Consider the following 13697-nt stretch of genomic DNA (forward strand, 5'->3'; position numbering starts at 1 on the left):
GTTAAATTAAGAAAAAGAAAATCACAAGAATAAACTGTATCTAAAAGCCAGAAGCAAAGTAGTAAGGTAATTAAGAGCCCTATTATGAATACAGAGAAGTAGAATTCTGCCAAGAACGGGCATTAGTTTCCAAAGGCTGTAAATTACTCCATTTCTTGGAAGCACAAACTGACACTAATCAAACACCACAAGTGTATACATGTACGTCAGGTCTTTTTCAAAAGAAAATTGCAGATACTGAGGACTTAGTTCTTGGACTTTTCTCAAATATCCTGGAAATTTTATCTAAAGATATTTGCAATTTCACTATAAAGAAAATCATTTTATAAGATTTTATTTATTTGCCAGAGAGAGAGAGGAGAGACCTCAAGCAGGGGAAGCGGCAGGCAGAGAGAGAAGCAAACTCCCTGCAGAACAGGGAGCCCGATGTGGGGCTTGACCCCAGGACCCTGGGAGCATGACCTGAGTCAAGGGCACACACTTAACTGGCTGAGCCCCCAGGCGCCCCATTATTATAAAGAAACATTTTTAACAAGACCCATACATCCAAGCATAGCCCTACCTGTCAGAGCATTAAAGCATCATGCCCAGCTGTCTACTGGCCAAAGAGACCCTTCAGAGAACAACCTCTTTGAAATCTTACAGAGGTAGGAGTTTCTATACTTCCAGGCTAAATGACTTCTTTATTTTTTTCCAAACCTCAAACATGTGGGATGACTAAAATATTAAGGGGTCAATGGGTTAGTTCTTTTTGTCTGTAATTAATATCTAAAATATACTATATTGGCTGGAAAAATACTAAAATCTGCTAGGACAGATAAGACAATACAACGATTTTGACAATGAGCTTCTGAAAAGGGCACTGCCACTATGACTATATTTCTCCCTTTTAACTAAAATCTATTCATTCAATACATAGTTATTTAGTGAGCGTGTACAAAGTGACAGGTTTGAAGCTAGAAGCCAAAGAGGAATGCAGTGTAAAATATTCTTTACAGGACTTTCTTGATCTGGGACACTTTTAAGTACTTTTAAAGTCACCAGAGAAGTACTACATGGATAATGCAACTTTTCTATGTTCAAACAAAAAGCTTGTACATACAGAAAATTCAAAGATAGCTCACTAAATAGTGGCTTGCAAAGAATTCCATCTTGCTTGGCAAAAGTACAAACCTGGATTCCTGCCCCAGAGCGCAAAGCCAAGATCTACATCTGGATTCCCAAAGACAAGCAAAGAATATCCAACCTACCCCTAGAATGCTCTAACTCACTGCTGAGCAGACCATGTCAACATCCAAGACAAAAAACAAAACAAAACAAAACAAAACAAAACAACATCAAGCGCTCAGACCTGAGCCCAGGATATAACACAGGACTTGATAAATACTAGTTACTGTTATTTTATCATCTTCATCAGTCTTTAATTGCCCCTTCCCCATCTCTACAATCAAAACAGGTAAAAGAAGAAATAAAAGATATTTCTAACATCTAGATTTTGAAGAGTACACATTTATCTAAAATATTTAAATCAACCGTTCCACATCTTAAACATATTGGTGACCCAAAACTTTGGTTTACAAAGAATTCATTCTATGGCCCTGTTATGGGCTGAATTGTGTCCCCTCAAAATTCCTATGTTGAAGTCCTAAACCTCCGGTACCTCAGAATGCAACTATATCCAGAGAAAGGGTCTTTCAAAGAGGTGATTCAGGTATAATAAGGTCATGAGGGTGGGTCCTAATCCAGTATGTCGTTACAAGAAAAAGCAATTAGGACACAGATGCACACAGAGGGAAGACCAGACGAAGACAGAGGGCTATCTGCAAACCAATACAAGAGGCCTTCGGAAGAAACCAACACTGCTAACACCTTGATTTTGGACTTCCAGCTTCCAGAACCATAAGGAAATAAATTTCTGTCACTTAAGCCACCCAGTCTGTTAGTACTTTGGGATGGTAGCCCCAGCAAACTAACTTAGTCCTAGGACAAATCAGTGTTGTTACCATCCAAAGAACAAAGATTACGATGTGGAGAGAGTTTACTTTACCAAGTACCATCATAATATTTAATTTAACACATATCTACCTACATATTGCAAGACTCAGCTAAAATCATACGTATGTAAGTAACATCTACTTCTGCACCACACTATTATTATATAGGTGCAGTAAGGACCATGTAAATTCTTGAAATGGCTCTGTGAAAATTACTGTCTTTAAGACATCACACATAACTTTGACCTGAATTTCAACAAAGGTCAAAGCTAAGCCCTAATTATTTGGCTATTAACTCAATAAAAGAAAAGAACTATGAACAACAGAAGGACTCCAAAATTAATTTAATAGTAAAACTCTGGTAATCTAGCATAGAAAGCAAATTTAGAAGAAATCGTCTTTATGAAGATGAAAAAGTAACAGGTTTTTTTTTTTTCTTTTTTAAGTACAATTACTTGTTTTCATCGGTTATAATTTGTTATTAGCTAAGACCCTTTCAAAGAATAGTTTATCACAGGAGTTTTCATAAAGAAATCGCAGTGACTGATTAACCCATTTCACCTTCAACACTTCATCTGCCCTTCAACAATCACGCCAAAAATATGTCAAAGATATTTACGTGAGCCAAAATAACATGTTCAGAGATGTCAACTTAAAAGCCTTCCATAAAACTCATCTATAATAGATACTAATATCACTACAATATAGCACAATTAATGAAGAATGAACTAAAAGATAGCCTCTTGCAGCTTTCAATATTGAGTAATATAACAGTAAATTAGCTTTTATTGCTCTTATACAATAGAGTAATCAAGTATTCCCTTCTACACTGAATTGGCTCTTTCCTTTCCTCAATTACTGTAAAACTACAATTGTATATTAACATGAGACCAATCAGAAAGATAGTATTTCATGAAAAGTTGTATGGACGATTTTCTGTGACATAAAATTATATTCCTACCTCTGGGTTTAATAATCTTAAGACATTCAGTAGCAAACTGATTTACTTAAGTGGTCAATTCACAGCCTTTTTCTTTCCCTTGAATACACTTGGAAATTGAACCAGGGTTAGAATAGCACAAAGAATACCTTTCCATTTCCTCTTTTTCCCCTCTAACACTCTAACCCATAAAACAGCTAATCACCATTTTTTAGTAAGTGGGGAAATATCTGAAACGAAGAATACATAATTAGAAGTTCTATAAAGCAGGCGTAACTCCAAATTCGCTATCACTATTTTATCATAAAAAAGTTCTAAAATATAAAGCCTAATAAAGCTGACAACTCTACTGCTTATTTTTAATGCGTATGGACAATTAAACACTTCGTAGCTGTTCACTGACAAAACACAATTTTTAAGATTTGACTGTTGATCTAGCTTCAAAGTCCAAAGACTTTGTGGGGCTCTCATCCTCAGAAGGAACACTCAGTTTTATTTGGTTCAAGGGCATACACAGCACCCATTTAAGACCTGGGCAAGGGGATCCCTTCCTGAGCCCTGGACACTTGAGGGATCATCCCATTCTTCCTCTGACCACACTCCTTTCACACAGTAAATTCCCAAAGCAAAGAACCTCCCCACACAGAGCCTGCCCTGACCTGCTCTCTCGAGTACCAGGGCCCAGAAATCTGTGTTCAAACGGCCCCAAGACAGTTTCTAGAGCCCACCAGGGGCCTTCAATAGGACAGTCGGCCTACAGGTGGTAACCTCCCTAGCCTGAGCAATGGGCAGGGCAGATGCAGTTTGCAGGGGTATGGGAAGAGTCCTGGGGTGTGCGAAAGCAAAGGAGGGCAGGTTTAGGACAGGGCCATTTCTGGGAGATGGAACTGGGCTACCAGAGGCTGGCTCTTTTCACACACACCAACACATTCCAGTGGAGAACTGGAGCCTGATGCATCTCAACCCACGCCTGGCCTTCCTGATAACAGTTCTGTTTCTCAAGGCAGGAGGAAAAGACCTATTTTTATTTAGCAACATATCAATGTGATTTATGACTTTTAAATGTTTATACAAAGGGTCTGAGGGTCTCCAGGTATTTCTGCCCCAATTCCTACAAATTTAAGAACCTATAACCTGAACTTCAAAGCAGTCAATTCTCATGAAGCAGGCACCTGGTATGAAGCTTACACTGTCAAGAATTCAGTAAGTATGTGATAGATGAATGAAATGTATGGCCGAAAGGATGGGAGGGGAGGGGAAGGCATATGAGGTATAAATTTAAGTTTATTCCTCCAACTAGAAATGAAACCAAAAGGAAAAGACACGGCACACTTACACAATTAGCTCTAACGCATGCACTGTCCGTTCTGATGCTAACCTAATAATCTTTGGCCATTGTCTTTTAAGGCTGTATTTTATATTTAGAAAAAGCTATGTCAGCCCTAAGATGATTTAAAACACACATCCCAAAGACGGCATGCCTCTCAAATCAGTGCTACACTGTTGTGATTTTAACTGCTACAATGATTTTTTTAATGACTATATTTATTCTACTCAAAGTTAAATAGGTACCAACTATTAAGAAAATGTAAGAAATTTTGAACCAAAAATAATTATATCCAGATAATAAACACATAAAAACTACAACTGAAGCTTCAGATTACTTCTGTTTTAACAGGATATTTGCAGATTTAAAAATAAGTACAAATATTCATAAAATAGGAAAGCTTCTTTAATTCAGTAATTATGTTATTGTCTACCAACATATGATCAACAGGTTTCTTTCATCACTTGTCAAACCCTTCCACAGTTGACTGCAATAGCCGGTCTTACACTTAAGGCATCACATACCATCTTAGTTGGTATTATTTTATCTGCTTTAATCAAATCTAATGATCAATTTTAATTCCAACCTTTCTATTGTAAGTTAAGCTTGTCTCCACCCTCCCCCCACCCAACAGACTGTGAAAGAGCTTAAATCAATGTCCCGTTTGATTTCATTCAAACACATTCAAACCTCTAAGAAGGCAAAGCAATAAAGTTAATCAGTGAAAAGAGATTCCACAGTGAAAATATGAACAAAATGCTGTGGGAATAAAGAAGTGGTGAATTACTACCATAAGGACAGAAGAGATTCTTAGAATAGTCATCATCTGGCTAGAGGAAAAAGGTGGTAGTTCCCAAATAGAAGGCAGAGCATATGGAAAAGACACTAAGCTACAAAGGTCTGTGTCAATTTCAGGGAGCAGAAGGCAGGCGGGTATGGCTGCATGGAAGCTTACACGGTGGGAGGATGGAGAGAAATAAAAATAGAAGTGGGGGTCAGATCACTGAAAATCCTCTAAACCATTCTCGAATCTTGCTGAAAATTTAGGAGGAAGGAAGTTAGGGTTTTTTGATCTGTGCTTTCAAAAATGAGTATACTAGCTGTATACTCATATACTATACTCATATACTATAACACTATATATACTCTCTATATATACATATATAGTATATTATATATACTATACATGAATGAAGATGGTAAAGTAAAAAACAAACAGGAAATGAGACCACTGCAAAAATTCTGCTAGAAAACATTCATGAGGCCAAGGAGGCAAAATGAAGAGAATATGCTGACAGACGCTCCCGAGAGGGAGGAGAGACTCGGAGGACGAAATTGAGGTTTTCCAAAGACCTATGAGTCTTTCAAAACCTAGAGGCCTGCTGAATCCTGTATATGCTTCTGAACTCGGGTTTCCAGAATCACCTCACCTTTTTTCCAGGTGATTCAGTGTCATCTAATAGTTTTCAAAGCATATCAGCTTCACTTCCACTAAGTTGTTTGAGATACAGCACTTTTTGAACCCATGTAAGATGTCCTCACTGGAAATTCTATCCCACACCACGGGAGCCGTTTGCATTACTGTTAGGAAAGCCGGGGTTTTGTTCATCCTACAGCTGTATGTATAATGCCCAATTGTGACTCCTTACTATATTGCTTTTCGAAATGCCCTTTAAAAGACCTGTGTACCTCGGTATTTGACTCCTTCATTAAGAGATCAACCACCACAAAAATTTCTAAATCTGGGCTAACGTTACTTCCCTCCCTTGTTAAGGACTCCATCCATGAGCATCAGTTCACAGGCCACGCCAGGCCCTAACACGTCCTCCCCAAACAGAGCTTAGTGGTTTGAAAAAAATAAGAAGTGTCTATAATATGAGAGACACCGTTAGTAGCAAAAGTGAAAGTGACTTCCTTCAAGGAGTTACTCTTAGGATATAAGGCTAGTTAGCCTTATGATCAGGCAAATACGGGGCAAATTATCAGTTTCTAAAAGAGACCATTTAAAAGCTGGAAAATACTGCATCTAAATGACTTGCTAATTGTAAAATATGCAGCAATGAGGAAAACCACCCACCATCTCATGTACTCAAGTACTATTTGAGGACAGGGACATCCATTTTAATAAGGATAGACCAGAAGGAAAAAGGACGGGAAACAGTGCGGTGAGGGGTCTACTTCTGCGAGATAGTTCATAAAATGTTTTATATGATTAATCATACTAAAGTAGATGATATCTGACGTGGAAACATTTAAAAGATCTTCTTAGAAGCTCTGCCTGTGGTTTCATAAGTATTACCTTCAAGAGTCAATATTAAATAATGTTTACAAGCCCTGAGTCCACAGCTGGACAGCTTGGGTTCAAGCCCAGCCCTGCCACCAACACATTACTTGGACTCTCTTCTGCCTCAGTTTTCTCATCTGTGAAATGAGGGTAATAACAGGACTTTTGCCATAAAGTTGCTGAGAGCAGAACTGGATTTAAGACGTGTATAGAACAGGGCCTGAAACACAGAAAATTCCCATAAGTACTAGCAATTATTTGTATAACTGGCACATTGGTGAGCTCTGAAGACCCAGACTTGAAAGACAGACAAAAGTCACCAGATTGGGAGAATGAGGACCTGTTTGATGACCACCACATCTCTAGATGCTACTTGATCTATGTGCTCCTAGGGAATGCAGTCAGAGCCACAACAATCAGCCTTTTCCCCCTGAAAAGGAACCTCAATATACCAATTCTAGAGATGGCTTAAAAAGATAATTCTAAAAAGCTGTGTAAACATTTAACTCTTAATGCCAACATTTTCTTAATTAAGATTGCCAGATAAAATATAGGATGCCAAGTTAAATTTGAATTTCAGATAAATATTGAACAAATATTTACTATGTGTTCCATATGATATTCAGAACACATAATACACTAAAAAAAATATTGTTTATTGGAAATGTAAGCTTAACTTACTTTTTTTTTTTTTTAAGTTAAATCTGGCAACCCAAAGAGCTCCTGGGTGGCTCAGTCAGTTGAGCACCCGACTCTTGGTTTCGACTCAGGTCATCTTAGTCTCCTGACATCAAGCCCAGAGTCAGGATCCATGCTCATTGGGGGAGTCTCTCTCCTTCTGCCCCTCCCCTGCTTGAGCGCTCTCTAAAATAAATACATAAAATCTAAAAAAAAAAAAACAACAAAAATTCTGGCAACTCTATTAACAACCCAAGTTTCAGATAAATGTGCCGAATTAGTTAATCCCCATAAAGCAAGAAAATCAACTAAAGAAAGTATCTGGAGATGCAGCATGGTAAAGAGAAGGAACAGAGATCTCAGAATCAGGCAAATCTGAGCTTTAAGTCTCCAACCTGTGCCAATTTATAACTGATGGATCCCAAAGACATTAGTATACCTACTTTAGCCTCACTGTCCTCACCTGGTAAATAGGGTTTAATTTACTAGTTTTGAGGGTTGCAGAATGGATTATGTGACACTCCCCTAATACAAGACAGGCAATGACTATCAGCCCTTACTCAGTTCTCCTCCATACTATCTTAACTCCAGAAACTCAAATTTCCCATCACAGTAGCCAAAACCAAAGAACTCAGTTTAATCCTCAATTACTGAACAGAACAAAGTGCCCCCCAAACTGTGCCCACGAACAAACCTCCCCTCTCCTGACCATCTCCTTCCACTCAGCAGGTTCCTTTGGCAGCAGGACTTGCAAGTCTCCCCTGTTTTCACCCACCTGTGCGATACCTAACTAGGGCTGCCCGGAACTCTTTTCTTCTGACTGTGCTGAACAATAAATGAACAGAAAAACCTTTCAAATAACTTCACACTGTGACTTCCTCACGTTTTTGGGCTTTCTTGTTTTTTAAGAATAAGGGCACACAGGGGCACCTGAGTAGCTTAGATGGTTAAATGTGACTCTTGATTTTGGCTCAGGTCGTGATCTTGGGGTCATGAGACTGAGCCCCACGTCTGGCTCTGCACTCAGTAAGGAGACTGCTTGGATTCTCTCTCCCTCTCCCCTGCTTTCTCTCTCTCTAAAATAAATAAATAAATCTTTAAAAAGAAGAAAAAAAAAAGAAGGGCACATAAACACATTTCAAATTATCATATAATGCTAAAAGCAAAATTGTCTTAATTTTTAAAAAAAAAGTGAAAAATCCTACTCACTCATTTGAATCAATAAAATCTCTAGAAGAACTGCAAATGTGCAAAATAAAATGATTTTCCACTGTGGCTCCTGTGCCTAGGTCTCTCTCCTATTTGGAGTCATACCACATGGGGGATTATTTTCTAATGTTCATTTTACAAATTGCTTAACTAACAATATGCTGTCCAACTTTCCATTTAGTATACCTTATCTGCTCTCTACACACTGTGATTTCTTTGAAGGAAAATTAACCAAATATTTCAGCAGTTTAAGTAGTGGGAAGGAAAGAATTAAGATTGTAGATACAAAGGTGCTGTAATTGTGTTTTAATCAGCTTATTAAATATAACATGAACATGTATCAATCAACTAACATTTAATTTCATGGTCTATGATTCAAAACTTTTCAAAAGCGTAACAGTACAAAGTTATCAGCATTTATTTAACAATTCCTTTCCAATTTTGTTTTAACTCATGTAAGCCACATAAAATACTGTATGACAATTGTTACATGTCCTCATGGACTGGAAGAAGGCATGATTAGGAATTAAAATACAAACATAATTTGAAATTAATCTGTCTTGTGAGATACCAGAACTTGATCCAAAAAGGAAAATACCAACATATATAAAAACACAGCAACGTAATTCTTAAAGTTAGGGAACGCAACAGAGGAGTCTTTTAAAAGTCTATTTCAAACACTTCTATCCCCAACAGACAAAACTCCATTGATGAAACAAGCCACAGAGCAAAAGTTTGTTTTAAACTGTTGCTGCAGAAAATGCAAACAAATCTCTCTAAATCTCATTTAGAAAGTAAACTGCCTAACTGCACATTCATTTAGGAGTATTATACGAAGATTTCCCATTACGAAGTCACATTTTGACTCGGAATGTTTGTGCACACACTTATCTCTTTTCTTCCACTGAAAGAGGGGTTTCTTCATGATTCGAATCATTTAGTTCTTCACAGAATAATTTAGTTTACCTCAACTCTACTTTTGTGAAGGAGCAATGAAAATTATGAAGAAAAGCCAGCGGGTTCTGTTCTCTAGCATTTCGCTTGATAGCAGAAATCCCTTTCGCTTTAAAAGGTCTGTGTCTGGCCATTATTTTTCCCTCAAGTGGTGGAGGGCCTGAGGGTAAGGGTCATTAACATCGTTTACTAAGACAAAAAGAGTCAACTGTTGTTGCTAAGATACCAACAGTCACCTATAGCAGTGAGGACCACTGACTAGAGAGTCTCCCCAGGGAACAACACACTAACTTCTGCTGGAACTCCTAGACACAAAATCTCAAAAGCACAGGCAATCCCCGCCCTTGAAGAGCTTTGTATCCTCTGCTATATGTATTTAAAATTCCAAAGAACATTTTAAATATACATTTTTTTTTAAAGAAAGAGAAATAGGACAACAGGAAAAAGAGATGGAGGGAAGGAAACTAAAGAAAAGTGTATGTCAAGGTCCAACGTTTCATCTTAGTCTGCAGAGCTACATTCCCTGGTTCATTAGCTTATTTAACTGAGTAAGTCAGTACCATGTGCTGCTTACTCTTCTGGGCATTAGCGACGTGCTGGTTATAAGACAGAGTCTCAGCCCTCACTGAGCTTACACTCTAGTGAGGAGACGAAGCAGAAGTGCTCTAAGTGTTGACAATCTCTGACTGTGTGCAAACGGGGCAAAGTGTATGAAGTTCAAGAAGCTTCAGAGGGGCACAGAGACAGGTCGAGAAGGCCGTGTCTATATTTAGCAATTATTATATGCCAAATGTGGTGCTAGGCAATGACGGGAGGCACATGTTCTCTGGCTCTCAAGTGTACTCAGGTGGGAGATCCAGGGAAACTAACAAGGAATTCCTTGGTGCCACTTACTGGCCCCCGGAAGCTTGACAAGCTGGTGACGTCTTCGTCATGAATAATGGCACTCACCTTCAAGGGTTATGGTGAGCATTCCATGTTCATAAAACATTTGGCACACTGCCTGGTAAACTACAAATTTTATTACAATAGTTTAGTGTGCGTGTTATAGAATTACAAAAAATGAGATAGGTGGAAATTGAGGATGGCATAAAAGGGGAGGAGATAATAAAAGTCTTTAGAAAATCTAAAAGGGAGGAGAAATGGGTTCACACGAGAACCTGCAAGACATACTGCCAAGTGTATTTACGAAACTATAAGCAACTGGATACAGTGGAATCCCATCACACACCTAATCAAGTGACAAGAACTAAACTGCGTATAGCCAGCAGAGAAGAAAGGAGAGAACAGTTTAAATACTAGAGGGGCTCTGCCATCATTACACTCAATAAGGGAATATTTCAGAGTGGATGAGATTTACAGAGAAAATCACCTGTAGTTCTACAGGCAAACTCAGATCCCATGTGTGATGTGTGAGCACCTCACCTCACTGGAAGTCTAGATATAAACAAAGATCTATTTTTCAGTACACATACCCTAAATGCAGATATACTATTTAATCTGGCATACACGTAAATAGCAAAAGGAATTTTAACTACATGTGATCACCTTTTATATGTACTTGATAACTATCACTTGAAGATACTGTTCTTCCCATATGATCTACATTTGACAGACACTCAATCGTGCCCAAAGGACTTGGGGTCAATATACAGCAGAGCCAGGATGCCTGCCTCATTCTGCCTGGCTCTAGATCCCTGCAGTCTTTCCATGATGCCCAGCCATCAGAGTTTGGATTTGAAGGGACAGGCTAACATTAAGGAAGAATATGACACAAAACATTTAAGAGGAATGGTTAATAAGACTGATAGGCATTTCTAAGAAAAGATAAAGATATTAAGTCCAAGGACAGAGAAACCAAAGTCAGAAGTATGACATGTACTCACTACAAATTCCAGAATAATACTGATTGTACGTATTTTATACCTCCGTGCACACTATATATTGAAGATTTATGGAAATTCAAACATTTCAGCATTCAAACTGTCTCCAAGTACCTTTCACATCCAAAAGCAGCACACACGTGTATGCACAAACATACACATACAACTTTACCAAATCATGTGTCCAGACCTAAAGTAACAAGTTCTACTGTCTTAGAAACAAAAAGAAACATATGCCAATAAACCAGTGGGAAGGGATATAAGTCAGGGATAAATGAATGTTGGGAGTAAAGAAAAAGCCTTCAAAGTACTAGATGAATAATGGTGCCTCTGAAAGTAATGATGAAATGGAGAAATTGAGAAAAATAACAAACAGAAGCGTTAAGTCAGTCCTCAAAGGAAGTCTTTCAAAGTATATGCCCCCAAAAGTCCGGCAACCGAATTCATGAAGTATTTACTCGGTGCCAGTGTACTCACACTAATAGATCTATACACTGAATCATGTTTCCTTTCCCATTGTAATTTTAGCGATTTTCCCTTACGTTGGTGGAAAAAGTCTCCAGCCCCAATAAATAACAAAAGCTGTCATATGAATTAATAACAAAAATGATAATGACAGCAGTTCCTGGAGCCATGCGTCATGCTTCTACACCTCATCCTATGAAGTAGGTACTTTATCCTGATTCTGCTGGGGAAAAAATACTTACTTTCACATTCAGTAACTTGCCTAAAGTTGTCTCACACCATGGGCTTGGGACTCCACACTCAGGTCCACCTGACCAAGACTCTTAACCACTTCACACTGTTTCTCCATTTTAAAGATTCAAACGTTCCCACGAAAATTCTGCATTTTCTAGTGCAGAGTTTATGAACATGAAGTAATTCTCCCATGCCGTATTTTATAAGAAGTAACTATAATGAACAGTCAGCACTTTAAGTGAGTGCAACTTTTCATTCTCAAAACAAAGATCTTCTTGTGCTTATTACCATTTCACAATTGTACAAGTACTATCCATGAATGGCACAAAAATTGATAAAAATAAAAACTCAAAATACAATGACATATAAAAGAAATCTGTTACTGTAATAAGTCAACAAATAATGTCTCAAACATTTGAGAAACTGGATCTACCAGATTCTCATTAAAATACTCTGTGTGTACAGGGGCTTAATAACCTGTAGTTTTTTTGAAGTGCAAATTTTACCTGGGTCATTATGGGAATGAGGCACCACAAAGACTTGAAGGGGCTTAGAGTCCCATTCATTAAATAAATAGCTAATGTCAAATCCTTGTTTCCAAACTCCACCATCTGGATTGTCAAAAGGTATTAGACTGTAAACATCCAACATCTAAAAATACAAAAGACAAAATAAAGGGAAAAAACAGAGTAAGTTTAACCATGTATTACCATTTTTAATTTGAACTTAATGTTGGAAATATTTGCTCAGAGCTGTTGTACTCTGTATGTATTTTACTAGATAAAGCTATTTCTGTGTACATTAACTGAAGAGTTTAAGGCAGAAAACATTTAATTACCATTCAAATTCTTAAAATGCTACTGTTGCTTAACTATCCTGATAAATAAGCCCCTCCTCCATCTGCTTCTAATGAAAAATATGTTCATTCAATTACTTCTTGCCCTGCTTGACTTCTAATACAATCTAATAGAAATTGATAGGAACTAAACAACAAAGAAAAAAAAATCTCTCTCTTTTTTTTTTAAGCAAAGAAAAAATTTCTGATGAAATGCAATTATGACCAAATATTTCAGCATTTTCACACACAATACGGATAACTTTTTTTATTTCGAGTTGTCTTTTTTTTACAATTAATTGCATATATTTTAAAATCTGTATCTGAATGGAAATGCATCTACAACTATTCCTTCACTTAGCACGTATTATTTACTGTCTTCATTCTAAAAATAAAACTACAACTGAGTCAATGAGGCATAATCATGTCAAAATGGAAATTTTTAAATGTTCAAATATTGCCTACATTTCCAATGTAATAGTCCTAGGTAATAACCTATTTGGATACAAAGGAAAAAATACTGCAGGAAAAAAAGAAACCTAAAAACTTGTATTTTTCATCCCCTCTATTAATACTAAATGGGACAGAGAACACAAATGTCTTTGGTAAAATTTAAATTATGTAAAGTTATTATATATTATAAAATATTTAAGCAGGCTACAAAAAAATTTAAAGATACCAAGCCATTATGTAAGAAATGAATACAAAGTATTTTAAGGCAACAACATCTCACTTCACAATGTATGAATTTATTTAGTAAATAAAATAAAATGCTCCCAAGGAACAGTCGATAAATCTTTGGGAACCAGCTAGAAAGGAGGATGTGTTAGCAGTCTCTGTTATTCCTTCTTTTCCTAGCCCTGCAACTTGCCCTGTCCCACAATGACCACCTTC

At 37.4% G+C, this 13697-nt stretch overlaps 1 protein-coding gene across 1 annotated transcript in view; it reads right to left on the reverse strand.

Annotated features, from left to right (window-relative positions):
- MAN2A1 (mannosidase alpha class 2A member 1) overlaps nt 1-13697 on the reverse strand; it is a 167646-nt gene that overhangs the window by 127001 nt on the left and 26948 nt on the right. Inside the window, exon 3 of the mRNA XM_080804167.1 lies at nt 12475-12619. Coding sequence (XP_080660293.1) covers nt 12475-12619 — 145 coding nt within the window. The remainder of the gene's footprint in view (nt 1-12474; nt 12620-13697) is intronic.

This window comes from Martes martes (assembly GCF_963455335.1).
Source record: "Martes martes genome assembly, chromosome: 5".
In the NCBI taxonomy this organism is placed as follows: domain Eukaryota; kingdom Metazoa; phylum Chordata; class Mammalia; order Carnivora; family Mustelidae; genus Martes; species Martes martes.